At 35.3% G+C, this 14,977-nt stretch overlaps 1 protein-coding gene across 1 annotated transcript; it reads right to left on the bottom strand.

The window, feature by feature from the left end:
• Nucleotides 1–65: 65 nt before the first annotated feature.
• On the bottom strand, nt 66–14,977 carry LOC138335870 (uncharacterized). The gene is made up of 5 exons (XM_069285038.1): nt 14,826–14,977; nt 6,553–6,806; nt 4,001–4,124; nt 2,909–3,107; nt 66–2,009 (listed from the first exon to the last, which is right to left on the bottom strand). Exons 1-4 carry the CDS (start codon nt 14,917–14,919, stop codon nt 2,914–2,916), a joined length of 666 nt encoding a protein of 221 aa, XP_069141139.1. The 5' UTR covers nt 14,920–14,977; the 3' UTR covers nt 66–2,009; nt 2,909–2,913.

Below are 14,977 nucleotides of genomic sequence, written 5' to 3'. Positions count from 1 at the left end.
TTATATAATTACTTAATAAATTAAAATATTAACATACAATCACATGAAATCCTTTTAACATCTAATTATATATTCACAACAAATGCGTTTTATTTATTATGTGACCAATAAAAATTTGTTACAATATTTGTTGGTTTTCATGGTCATATATACACAGACTATTTCAAATGATGACGCAATTATTCATCTGCGTGTATGACGTCATATGCGACGTGATGTTAAATATCATGATCATGATTGAATCAGCACAGGATATACAAACAATTACGATGATAGTGTATTGTGCATCAATATTCATATACAAACATTAAAAAAGATCATTAAATCAAAACACGTATTACAACAAAACAAAGCCAAAAATGTTTGCGAAAAATGATCGCTTTGATTTTAGTCGGTTCCTAAACTCATCCCATTGTATATGATCTTGCAACGTAGTCTTCATTGATAAAAACAATCCAAGTAAACAGATCAAAACATATGAAAAGTCACTGATACTTTGCTGATAAGAGAAAAAAAACCAACGAAATACCCGAGAAATCATTATTTAGATGTTTATCAATAGGCACATAGCATTAAGACTAGTAGAGAGTTTGAAAATAGAATTAGCGATAGGAACATATCTCGCTAAAGTCTGTAGGTTTTTATGAAATATATGCTATCTAGAAATGTTATACATACTAAATCATACAATTTTATGATTTAAAAAAAATGAAAACTGATAATATTTACAATGCTTCAAATCAAACTTGCAAAATAGTACTTTACAGTTCGTATTGAGTTTAAACAAGTTTTCACAATTGTAAAATATTTCTTAAAGATGCTCCACCGCCGACAGAGCATAAATGATATTCATCATTTGAACATTATTTGATGTTTAATCGTGTATGTATATGTCTAATTAACACAAAAAATAACATAAAATAATTGATTTCCCTTTACTTCATTCCATATAAGATATAGTGCCACGGAATTTTTTCGGGATGCATTTTAATTATTTTTCATATTTTAAACATGAAGTAAAATTAGAAGCTCAAATTTTTCAATGGTAGTCATGGTGTAAAGTAAGTAACTTTTGTAACTGAAGAAAAATACTAAATCGCCTACTCCTGTTTTTGATAGTGAAAAAATACAATTTGTCAGCAGTGGAGCATCTTTAATTATATAAGCAACGCGAAGAAATACCGTTACAGATATTTGCATATTACCGCGTCAGCTTTATGGTGATAATGGTGAAAGATAATACACACCAGTACATCAAATAAGTATTATAAGTAACAGATTAAAACAATGAAACAGCCAAAAACCGCCACCTTAAGTATACTTTATGTTTTCAGAAACAACTTGAAACGGATTGTGGTAGAACAACTGTTGTATCTGCTCACAGTGAATGAATCATCATCAAATAATCATATTACATATGATAATATTCATCCTTTTTACATTTCGTGCAATTTATGCTTGGGAAAACAAACATTATATTTTGTGTTACAAACAAGTGAGTGCTATTTTCGAGAATAAATAAATAAATATATATGAGGCGCATTTAGAATCTTTTGCTAACATTAGCTGATCACATTCAATATTACGAGTATTTTTTTCTCAGTTAAAGCACAAATAAGGGACATAAAAAATAGAGATTACTTATGTGAAATATATCCGATGTACACAAATTGATATAAACTAAAAATTCTTATCCATTAGAGAAAGATACAGTAAAATTGTAATTCGTCAGAGCAAATTAATGAAAAGTCATTATTAAGTATGCTCAGACAGGTAAAAAATAGGCCTGTATCACTCTCGGATGCAACTTCAGTGGATCAATTTCTGTTTTCAATTCAACCCCTGTATATATGAAAAAAATATGACTTATGGTGATTTACATATGCAGTCAAATATGTAAAAGGCACATATTGGCCCTAAAATTACGCCCAGAATGTTTTTTCCCAAAGCTGTCTGTCAAATGGGTTTTGATCAACAAGCCTTTTTTATGTGTTGACTGTTCTGAAATCCTAGAAAAAGAAAAGAAAAGAAACCTTCAAAGGTTTGTGTGTAAAATCGTGCCCAGGCCCCAGGATCATGAAACACTTTTACACTTAAATTTAGACTTATCCAATCATTAATGACATCACTTTTTGTAACATTATCTTTGATTGGCTAAATCTAAAATTAAGGCTCCTTTGACTTGAGACCGTGTCATGACCCTGAGGCCAGAGTTTATATGTGTATTGATATATCCACAACCGGACAATAACTTCCCGGGATATTCGATAAAAAATACAATCTATATGCTACTTACAGTTGGGTTTGAAGATGAAATGAGCTAATCCAAGGGAAATGAATCATACTCTCTCAGTGTTTTCAGATTCGACTTGGCGTATTCCTCTGTTATATTCAAGTTTAGTAGTGTAACTAACCACAGGGAGCCAACACAATGAAAAAGGATGTTGTCATACATTTTTTTGTATTTGGTGGATGGACTGATGAGTATATATGACAGTCATATGATGGTTTTTTTCAGAAAAAAAAACGGGATTGGAAAATTATTAAAATTCGGGATATTTACTATAAAACAGTTTTATAGTAAATATCCCGATTTTTTAAATCATTTTTTAAATCTCATATTTTGAGAAAAAAATTACACGACTGTCTTATATACTCATCAATCCATCCACCAAATACCAAAAAATGTATGAAAATATCCATTTTCATTGAGTTGGACCCCTGTGTAACTAATAACCACTTGTACACGACATCGTGGTATATGATAACTTTCAGATCCACATTCCATTTATAGTAAACGCCAATAACATTTGAAATGCTACATATAATCACATCCAAAAAATAATTTCAGTCGAAGATATTTCTATGTTTGCGGTATTTTTTTTTATATTCATGACGGTCTACTTACCTATTTTATTTACTTTCCATCTGATATTCCCCGTCGCCCGATTTTTGTAGTGAACTAGTCACGTCAAGTGTTTGTATAGAATCGTCACTGCCTGGTTTGCGCTTGCGCACACTCCATGTGACAATGATGATGATGAAGATGATGATCGCCAAGGAAGCAATACCGATACCAACACATGCTACCTTGGATAAGCTGATATCTGGCAAAGAATAATAGATATTATATTTTAAGCAACGAATACAAATATGTAAAAGAAATGAGTGTCTTTGGATGACTGCGTTTAACTTTACACGTTTAACTTGTAAATAATAAAGTGATTTTTCAAATACCGTAATGCCAAGGCTATTTATAAAACTAAAAACTTATTTTTCATTCATATATTTTTAATGATTGAAGAAAATAATTTTTCATTCATATTTTTTTTTATAATTGAAGAAAATAATTAAACATTCTGAGCGAAATTTGATCATATTTTATGTTTATCTTGCAATATTTATCGAAAAAACCTGCAGATCAACGATAGGTCGATTGGTTTATGATATACAGCATAACGTTATGTAATCTCGATACCGCTTGTGTTACTGTCACTATCGTTATATGTTAAAGCTGAAGGCTCTGTGCGTGATAACTGATGTGTAAGATGAAACATGATAAAGTTTGATCATTTGGTGTACATAACAAAAATCAGTTGATCCAAAAACTACACAGTCAAACTTTCAAAACTGAATTTCAGGTCAAGATTTCATTTTTTCGACATTGATATTAATCCCTGGATTATTAAGAACGGGCTCTATGTAACGTCAGTGATAGTAACCCCTGGAATATTGAGGAAGGGGTTTATGTAACAACAGTGATAGTAAACCCTGGAGTATTAAGAACGGGGTTTATGTAACGACAGTGATAGTAAACCCTTGAGTATTGAGGACAGTAGATATAAAGATAGAAGGAGTATCACCAGGAGTACCAAGGATTGTGTGGATATAACGACAGTGATACTAATCCCTGGAATATTGAGGATAGGGTGGGTATAAAAAAAACGGTAAAAGTAACCCCTGACGAAATACCATAAAGCGTATTATAAAGCTATCCAACCTGCATAAGCGACCACCTCGATCCTAAATGAGGTGTTTGTTACTCCCAATGTAAACAGATACAGCATGGCTTCCTCAGTGTCACTGCACCACTCGTCTGGGACGTTTTGACCGCACGTGTAAATCTGTGGAGAAAGGAAACGATTTGGTTAGGTGGATAATGACATGTTATAACGTAAGGTAAAGAGAGAAAAAACATCACGGTAAGGATTTATTTTGGTTTGTGTAATGTTCCATCAATTTTTGTGTATATGATTGCTGCAGGGACGGGGGAATAGTCATGATGGGTCTCCTTGTGATATTGGCATTCTTTGTCCACTTTACAGTGCTTCTTCACTGAAACATACGGTCAAAGATAGAGAGCAGGACACTTACTCTGTCACATTAATTTTTGATAACGAATGAACCAGTCGTCCTATTTCAAACTGTTTTCTTTTTTTTATTGTTTCTTCATACCGCCTAACTGTTAGTCTGAAGTGGAGTAAACAATTCCTTGCAGAAGGCTCTGGATAGGGTAAACCATTGTCTATAATTGCCTATAAGGTTTCTACTTTTATTTAATGCTTACATATTAAGGAAGAGGGACGACTGGATTTCCAAGCATCAACCTTTCGTTGGGATTATTTTCACGGTAGAGATACCTTAGTACTTTTAGTAAGATAATTCATACATTGAAAATCATTACGAGTAAGGGAATTTTCGCGGTAATATGGCATTCACGTAATCACAATTCTCGCTAAAATGTCCACATTTGCAGTATACTATAGTGTCAAAACACACACTCTCACCCGCGAAAATTTTTTATTATACAGTAACATCAAAACTTACATTTTCGTAACAGTTCTTCGTTTGCCTAGTTACACAGTTCACATTCGTATATAACTGCAATTTAACTTATTTCCGCGGCAATTTAAATTCGCGTTTTCATTTTCACGGCAATCTAAAATGTTGCTATTCAGACGCACATGGTTCTAATGTACCTTTGCTGAAACCTTTTTCGTAGAGATAGTTTTTCGCAGAGAATGTTTTTCGGGAAGATTGTTTTTCGCGGGAATTGTTTTTCCCTGAGATTATTTTTCGCTGTTTCCAATCCGCCAAACCGCAAAATCTAATCGCAAACGAAGATTAGTTGGTTGACAGTACACCATATAACCGGTTATTTTCGAAGCCCAAAATTCTGGCGTTTTGCTCTAAAAACGAGAAAATAGCTATTTCAAATTTTCGCCATATGGATTTTATAGGAAGATATCATTCAATCATTTTTCAATATTTCGCGGATCAAATTTTTGCGATCATAGCAATTGTGCCGCAAAATCGCGAAAATGTCATCCCCGCGAAAATAACCGGTTATACAGTATATTTGTACGTATCAATTATATATCAAGGGGGTCATAATTAGAAAGCCGTGTTATCTTTTGTTCATAGTAATAGAACAATTTCATCTTTTCTTCATAACCAATGGAGAGGTTAACACACAGACCGTTATCAGTAATATCTCCCATTCAGACTTTACCCAATCTTATATAAAGTATATATTTGCACATTTATTTCAATTATACATCAAGGGGGTAATTGTCATAATGAAGAAGGGACGTGTTAACTATTGTTCACAGTAACAGCACACAATCCTATACAAATGTATTTTCTTTGTAACCAATGAAGAGGTTAACACAAAAACCACAATCAGTAATATCTTTCATTCAGACTCTACCGAATCTTTGAACATTATATAAAGAACAGGAACTATGAGATGTTTCGTACTTAATGAACTAGCCACTTCCTGACGTGTTTAAGTGTGTTTTATCGTCTAACAAAAACATTTCCAGTTTACTGCTATCTCCTATAGCCAGCAGGGAGGGTTTCGAGAGCACTACTAGTATAGGCATTGAAGGGTTTCTGGCCATATAACCACCACTGTTTTATTTTTTATGACTTATCAGAAGTGTCCCGCTAAAGCATTATCATAATGTCCAGAAATTTTAAGTTGTGCTTTTTTGTGTAGATTTGTAAATGTCTGTTGACTTTATAATGTGATATTTGTTACGCCCCTATTCAGCTGAAATGAGCATTGTATACAAACATATTAACTTTGTGCGGTAAATGTGTTACAATCACAATCACTACATCTCAATGGTAGGCTTGGCAGAGTTATTTTCAGAGATCTCTCGAAAAACGCAAACAAAAGGATAAAAAGCATATTACCTACTCATTTCAACTTCACATTTTCCATGTGCTAAAACTGTAAACTTCAGACGCATTTAACAAACGATTTGATTTGAAATAAGAGAAGAAACGCGACTTCTTAGTGAGATCATTTTAGAATTTACTTAAGTGTGTGCCACGGAGCTGCCATTCCGGCGGCCAATGCGCTATCAGAATTAAACCCGATGGAAATCATAGGTCCCACAGATCATACTGCTTAAATCGCGAAGAAATAATGACGTTTTATTATACTTTGCCTGTTAAATAGCATTATACATAAAGCTAATATTTATTTAAGCTAACATATAATTAAGCTAACAAGTTTTGTTTATAGCGTCCGTGAATACTTACAATATCTGGTTTGTAGCCGTCCTGGTATGTGCTGTAATATTTAAGTTTGACACCGCAGTCTGTAAAATTGTTGTTCTGTAACATCCTAAAACACACTTTATAGTTCGTATCAACATTCGCAGTATTTTTGGCCTCAAACATCACCAAACATATAAAAAAATCTTCGCCATCCCACGTGACCAGATATTTCTCGTACTGCGTGAGGAAATGTGGTCCACGCTGATCATTCGCTAAACAGTCTTTCGTCATAGCAACTGTAACACATAAATAATGGCAATGAATATGTCGCCATAGCAACTGTAACATATAAATAAAGACAATGAATATGTCGCCATAGCAACTGTAACAAATAAATTATGGCAATGAATATGTCGTCATAGCAACTGTAACAAATAAATAATAACAATGAATATGTCGCCATAGCAACTGTAACAAATAAATAATGACAATGAATATGTCGCCATAGCAACTGTAACAAATAAATAATGACAATGAATATGTCGTCATAGCACCTGTAACGAACAAACAATGACAATGAATATGTCGTCATAGCAACTGTAACAAATAAATTATGATAATGAAGATGGCGTCATACCAACTGTAACAAACAAATAATGACAATGAATATGTCGCCATAGCAACTGTGTTAGAAATGAACAATGACAATTAATATGTCGCCATAGCAACTGCAACAAATAAATAATGACAATGGATATGTCGTCATATAGCAACTGTAACAAATAAATAATGACAATGAATATGTCGCCATAGCAACTGTCACAAATAAATAATGGCAATGAATATGTCGCCATAACAACTGCAACAAATAAATAATGGCAATGAATATGTCGCCATAGCAACTGTAACAAATAAATAATGGCAATGAAGATGTCGTTAGAGCAACTGTAAAAAATAAATAATGGCAATGAAAATGTTGCCATAGCAACTGTACAACTGTAAACAATAGCTGTTGGAGAACAGCAAAGCTCGCCTATTCAGAAGAAGTTGATGTTCAAGTATTTACTATTTAAACATGGAAATATGACAAATCAACAGACTCAAAAAAGCCTAAAGGGCCCCAAATTGGTTGTATTATCACGTTCAGTCTCCATACACATTAGGAAAATAAAATCATAAACATTTATGATGACTTATGCTTAAACAATTGACAAAATAGAAACTTGCTCAAAAACTTTAACATGGAAATATGACAAATTAACAGACTCAAAAACCCCCTAAAGGGCCCCAAATTGGTTGTATTATCACGTTCAGCATCCATACACATTAGGAAAATAAAATCATAAACATTTATGATGACTTAAGCTTAAACAATAGACAAAATAGAAACTTGCTCAAAAACTTTAACATGGAAATATGACAAATTAACAGACTCAAAAAAAACCTAAAGGGCCCCAAATTGGTTGTATTATCACGTTCAGCATCCATACACATTAGGAAAATAAAATCATAAACATTTATGATGACTTAAGCTTAAACAATTGACGAAACAGAAACTTGCTCAAAAACTTTAACGTGAAATGGGACGCCAACGCTGACGCCGACGCCGGGGTGACAACATTAGCTCCCCCTATTCTTCGAATAGGCGAGCTAAAAATAAATAATGACAATGAAAATGTCGCCATAGCAACTGTAACAAATAAACAATGGTAATAAAGATGTTGTAAATAATAATGACAATGATATATTGCTCTATCAACTGTAACGTCATAATTGTAATGCAAACAAATAATGGTAAAGAAGATTTAATGGCACATGGAAGTTACATTTTTGCCCATCGTCAGCCAAGACCATCAGACAGTGTGGAAGAAAGGAAGCATCTCTCTATCACCTCTTAGTCAATTAGTGCCTTTTATGTGGAGTATATAGATGACATTGTGTAAAGTTCCGTCGCATGGATTTGTATCTATTTATTTATTTGTCTGTTTTATTTTCAAGAATACACCATAGACACTCAATGCTGCATGTTTTTTAGATAATAAAAACATGTCAGATAAAAATGTATTACATTGAAATTGAGCCAATATCATTTCATGTTATCTAGTCTGCGTTTTATTCATTCAATAATTAAGTAGCATGAAGGAACCAGAGATTGATATGTAACAAAATACACAATGTATGTGGTTAGATTGAAATTCGCGTAATTCAAGTATGAAACTTGGCATTCAAAGGCTACGAATCGTACGAGGTTAAGATAGTGAGGTCTCGCTTTATCTCTGCTGTGTATAATTATCAAGATTTTCCAGCCTGTTATCACCGACTCTAACAGGACACAGTATAGTTAATTAGCTAGATATCGATATTGACGACAACCAGACCAAGTCTATCAGCACCTTAGGCAAAATTACTGTAAAGGTGGATGTTTTCGTGAGTGGATATTTTCGCTAAGCCAGCTTTCAGACTTCGTGATAATAATTCTCGCGCTGTTCATCCAAAGTTTTACTAAAATTTAAATGGATGTGTACTTTAATATACACAATTTCGTTCGCTCATACTTGCGTGTTTTTAATTTCACGGATATCTAATGAATGCAAAATAAATTAAAATTCCCTCCATGTCCCAAATAATTCTACTTTCACAGTAAATGTGGTGCAGGGGTTCGCTGTTTTGGTCCCTGAGGGCAACGACCAGAATATAAATAAAACACATCAAAGAATACGCGTACATATAGACAACTAACGGAGTCGCGTTCGCTTCGGAAGATAATTGTTTACTCTGTTCGTGAACAAAAACATCTGTATTTTAAGTAGCATAACATCAGTTTGTAAAAGTCTGCAATATGTTCTGCATAGACATTTAGTATTGATTTTGTGGAACTCGGCCGTGTAACTTCTATTAGTATAATAGACCTATTGTGTACTCAAGCGTATTAATGTTGAAGTTGAAAATATGGTTCTATATAAACTGGGTGGGTGAGGCGGACATGTAACATGCCCTATCGAGTGTGGGGGGGGAGGTAGTTGTCATGGAAATAGAGATAGGGGAGGGGGAGAGGTGGAAGAAAGGTATGAATTATTGGGTTTAGCCGGGTTTTTGTTCGGCTAAGTTGGATATATAATTTCAATTGACATTAATCATTGATTCGGACCGAAAATCTGTGTGTTCATAACCAAACGCCATCCAAATGACCACATAATTTTCAAAGACTTTGCATAGATTTGTCTATCGTCTTTCAAATCTACAGAACTTTCGGCCACTCGGGGGAAAAACAAGAGAACAAAAGAGCAAATGGATTCTATTATAGACAAGTCGATTTTCTGTCTAATATATCATTCGTGTCATTGTAGATCTATAAGGGATATTCTTACAACAATATGAACATTTAGCTAGATGGAAATGCTTACATCTAATCTAACAAGTCTTGTAACAGTCCCGGTTTTCAATGCGTAGAATTACGTAAGTACGGCTGAACAACCGTTTATGGCAGTAGTAACTTCTTCCGATGCCATCATACTGGCTGAGTGTCAGAGATACCGCGCAGCACACCCCACCCGGTCAAATTATATTGACAAAGGGTAAAAGAGACATCCAGGTCCCACTCCGATTATATACAGTAGTAGCTGGTGGCTATTTCATAAGGTAAGTTCCATGCAAACGGTGGATAACGGTGTAACACCGTTCTATATCTGGAGAAGGTCATTAGACTTTTGATGACCGAAGATATTTAGATTCTGTGCTTAGCAAGAGTTCAGTGTAAGGTCACCTAAACATGATTGACCTTGTACTGTGGCTTGGCAAACATCTGTGTACGTTATAAATAAGTTGCCTCCAGGGGTTTGCAGTGAAGCACAATTGACACAACATGTTTCATTAGGTAGGCTCTATACAATGCGTTCGTATGGACCAGACGATTCGCACTAATTGTCGTCTGCCCAGAATACTTTCCGCTAAATCAAACATCTAGCGTATATATATATATATATATATATATAACAGTCACAGGAACTTGGCACACAACCAAGACCACGTTCGGAATAATTTAGATTATTCGTTGTAGATTAGTATCAACTCCCTGTGAAATCGTCAATAAATAATGAACCTCTGTTTGGAAAGTTTATGTCCTTGCTATAATATTGATCGTTGGTAGTAAATTAATGTAAATTCCATGTTTTTGACTCAATAAAATAATAATAACTTATGACCGTGGTATTAAATTTCATGTCGAAACCCTGTGTTGACGTCAGTGCTACAATTATCACTTTTTTTTCTGCTATCACAGACACACTTCAGAAACGTCTGCCTGGTTTCGGTAATTAGACTTGTCCATGCACTGCCTTCTAATGAGCAGTATACGGCTGGTAATTGGAGAGAAGAAACGAGTCCAACCCTGCAGACAAGGCATAGAAGCGCACCATAAACTATATTTACTTGACTATGGTGTTTCTGAATGACTGAAACCTTTGGGTTTGGTGTTAGCTTTTGGTCTAGCACACCGACATTTATACCGAACTGAAACAGCAGGTGCATTTTTTTTCAATTGAATGCAACTAGTACCTGATGTCTACTTGTATCCTGTCAAATGAGACAGATTTTGCTTTCCTTTTTTTCTGAATTTCTTGCTCAATGTCAAATAGTCGATAACAATGGTGATAAGATTAAGCGACGAAAGACTGTGTTGATTTCGCATATTTGTTAATCCATTTAACTTTTAACTAATGATATAATCCCGTCTGGATTGGAGCAGACTAGGCCTATCTTTATTTGTCCTCTCTGTGGTCATATCCGTCCAACGACTTCGTGAAGAAATTAGCTAAAGATAGGTAGAAATAATCTTGTATGCGTTATCATTCAGTGGACGTCACTCCTTTATTAGTTCGCTAAATTGATTTCGATCGATTCGCTATAAAAAGAAACGTGACTACAATGTGTAGAACCAGATTTATAAATGTCCGTGTAGCTAGTATAAGCCAAGTACATGTATACCTTGCTTTATCCTGCATTAGTATTCTTTTTCTTCCTACGAAACCAGACATAGTATTATCTTTCCTCTTATGAAATCAGATACCCATCAAATGTCATTTCGTCCCTGATGACGATGAAATCGATATCACAATCAATTCCTTTTTATGGACGTGCCAGGTTTAGGGGTTGGTGCACAGGGATAGGAGAATAAGTTACAGTTTATATAATTATGACACTCTGGTGGGTCAATATTTAAACTGTAACTAATTCTCAGATCCCTGTGGGTGGAGGGAAACCTACTATCGGAGAAAAACAATCGACTCGCGGTCAATTCCTAGCGACTGCTGTCGAGCGTAGTATTCCAATGGTAAAAAGATCGAGATATTTCTATAAACGTGCATATTCATGATATATCTACTACTTTAATTTCGCAGATGATTTTTTTTTCGTGTAAAATATCATCCTTGCAAAAAATAATACCTTTGCGGAAGTTTCTTTTACGTGTTGTTGGGGTAATTTATACACGTGCATGGTATCAAAAATGAGGAATTTTGATAAAATGATTAGATGACAACCGTCCCACGTGGATTTCGAACTAATTATGACTAATTGTGATGGAACGCCAAATGTCGGGTTTCAGGACGATCTAACCGCTAGATCACGATCCCAGACTCATACAGATCGATATGTCTGAATGCCACGAATTCTCCATGATATTTGGGACTCCCAATGACGATTCATCAGGTACTGGGAGTTTGTCGGAAGATATGTACTTAAGTTACACCTGATTTTCTGGAATTTACTCGTCCTTTTGGCGAAGGGTCGCGATGGTCCAGTGTTTAAGGTCCTATTGTATCACTCGCCTTTCAGATTTGTTCCACCTACAACTAGACGTGGTGGCATGGAGGACATGTTGGGGTCGGTGGTTTTCTTCTGGATACTCCGGTTTTAAACCGCCTGATAACCACTGCACGTCGTTAAATGACTCTGGCAATTAAAGGGACTTTAAAAAAACCATCAACTGTGTAAAATTCCCTCGGCATCCCGTTGTGACTCTCCGGCTCTTAATAGTGTATGCCGTGCCAATTCTATTCCATTAGACAAACATATGGCTTGTATCGGAGCGCACGGCGAGATCTGGATCGTTCCCGAAGGAAAAATAAACTTCCCATTTAGATATGTGTACTAGGGTGTTGATACGCCGCATTCCATTGCATTAATTCTGATTTGCTCAGATAGAGAAACGTCAATCGTAAATAAACAAAACTCATCAACCGGTTCGATGTATTAAATTTTATCAATACACTTCAAAGCAGTGCTCAAAACTCAAGTGTTTAATCTTTCTGTCAATCGTTGATATGGTAACGATTCTTCATGCTTTTAGTGCAATTAATTACTATAGAGACGCGTCTCGAAATAAAACGTGATTCATTATCGTCAAATGGACCTTGACGTAGAACCCAATTATACATTTTCCTAGAACGAATATACGTACCCGGCCTACTATACCTTTCGGTAGGGTACGAATTGGTCCCTATGTGTCGTAGTGGAGCACTGCCTCCGAAAATCACTCGGGCATCGTTTTCTTTAGTTTTCTGTAGGTTTCCAATTATTTTATGCGTAAACATGCATTTACATATGTTTTTTGTCCAAAACAAACATAACTACCATTCTTAATATCTACCGTACCGCTCACAAGACGTCAAATTCAAAATTTGTGGACTTGCCGTATAAATTCCCTTCAGAAAGACCTTCATATGTATTATGTAAAAAAATAATGCCTCGATGAGAATTTCATATTTCATGGGGTTCAGTTTTATTGCCTAGAAGGTAAGCGATATCAAACAAGTACAATAAAAATGCAAACAAACGTTTTATAATGGTTTGCATAATCATTACTTTGCTCCATTAGCAGTAATAGGCACCAATTGTAGCTCTAAAGACGACACCGTTTTCTGTCAAAAAGTCTTTTGAGCTACAATATTGCAGATCCATAACATTAATTATCCGAGGTACAGCATGGGTAAAAACGCCATAAGATACCACTCTAAGAAACTGTTTTAAATAAAACAGCATTTTTAAAGAAACTATTTTTGCTGCACGTGTGTCACTCTATTGATCGCGAAACATCAGCATCCATTTCATAGCGCGGATAACGGTGTAACACCGTTCTATATCTGGAGAAGGTCATTAGACTTTTGATGACCGAAGATATTTAGATTCTGTGCTTAGCAAGAGTTCAGTGTAAGGTCACCTGAACATGATTGACCTTGTACTGTGGCTTGGCAAACATCTGTGTACGTTATAAATAAGTTGCCTCCAGGGGTTTGCAGTGAAGCACAATTGACACAACATGTTTCATTAGGTAGGCTCTATACAATGCGTTCATATGGACCAGACGACTCGCACTAATTGTCGTCTGCCCAGAATGCTTTCCGCTAAATCAAACATCTAGCGTATATATATATATATATAACAGTCACAGGAACTTGGCACACAACCAAGACCACGTTCGGAATAATTTAGATTATTCGTTGTAGATTAGTATCAACTCCCTGTGAAATCGTCAATAAATAATGAACCTCTGTTTGGAAAGTATATGTCCTTGCTATAATATTGATCGTTGGTAGTAAATTAATGTAAATTCCATGTTTTTGACTCAATAAAATAATAATAACTTATGACCGTGCTATTAAATTTCATGTCGAAACCCTGTGTTGACGCAATTATCACTTTTTTTCTGCTATCACTGACACACTTCAGAAACGTCTGCCTGGTTTCGGTAATTAGACTTGTCCATGCACTGCTTTCTAATGAGCAGTATACGGCTGGGGTTCAGTTTTATTGCCTAGAAGGTAAGCGATATCAAACAAGTACAATAAAAATGCAAACAAACGTTTTATAATGGTTTGCATAATCATTACTTTGCTCCATTAGCAGTAATAGGCACCAATTGTAGCTCTAAAGACGACACCGTTTTCTGTCAAAAAGTCTTTTGAGCTACAATATTGCAGATCCATAACATTAATTATCCGAGGTACAGCATGGGTAAAAACGCCATAAGATACCACTCTAAGAAACTGTTTTAAATAAAACAGCATTTTTAAAGAAACTATTTTTGCTGCACGTGTGTCACTCTATTGATCGCGAAACATCAGCATCCATTTCATAGCGCAAGAAACTGTGCCAGTGCTTCCTCACAAACGCTGTTAAAAACGGGCCGATCATGTGACTACACATTACTCGGCCCGACCTAGGCTAGTGAACGAATGCGTGTGCAATAAATTATATTATGTTTCAGACTGCGCTACAAACGTTATTTTTGAGGAACAAAAATGCTTGTGCATACTTACAAACATCCTTGTACTGGTCAGTCGAACTGGACTCCAAATGTCCGAAATTCACCAGGAATACTATGAATCCAGGTAGGAGCATTTCGTCTAGCATCCCGCGGCTTGGTTGGACGTACAAGGGACGCAACTCGTGGTGGCGCGTTTGAAATTGT

The sequence above is a fragment of the Argopecten irradians genome, chromosome 12, assembly GCF_041381155.1.
Source record: "Argopecten irradians isolate NY chromosome 12, Ai_NY, whole genome shotgun sequence".
Lineage (NCBI taxonomy): Eukaryota > Metazoa > Mollusca > Bivalvia > Pectinida > Pectinidae > Argopecten > Argopecten irradians.
The sequence above is the reverse complement of the archived record's forward strand: the minus strand, read 5'-3'. Positions and strand labels throughout refer to the sequence as shown.

Coding starts and splice junctions, on each gene's coding strand:
- LOC138335870 (XM_069285038.1), bottom strand. CDS start 14,919: ATGCTAGACGAAATGCTCCTACCTGGATTCATAGTATTCCTGGTGAAT. Junction 6,807..14,825: donor TGACCAGTACAAGGATGTTT/GTAAGTATGCAC, acceptor TATGTGTTACAG/TTGCTATGACGAAAGACTGT. Junction 4,125..6,552: donor ACGGCTACAAACCAGATATT/GTAAGTATTCAC, acceptor CTTTCTCCACAG/ATTTACACGTGCGGTCAAAA.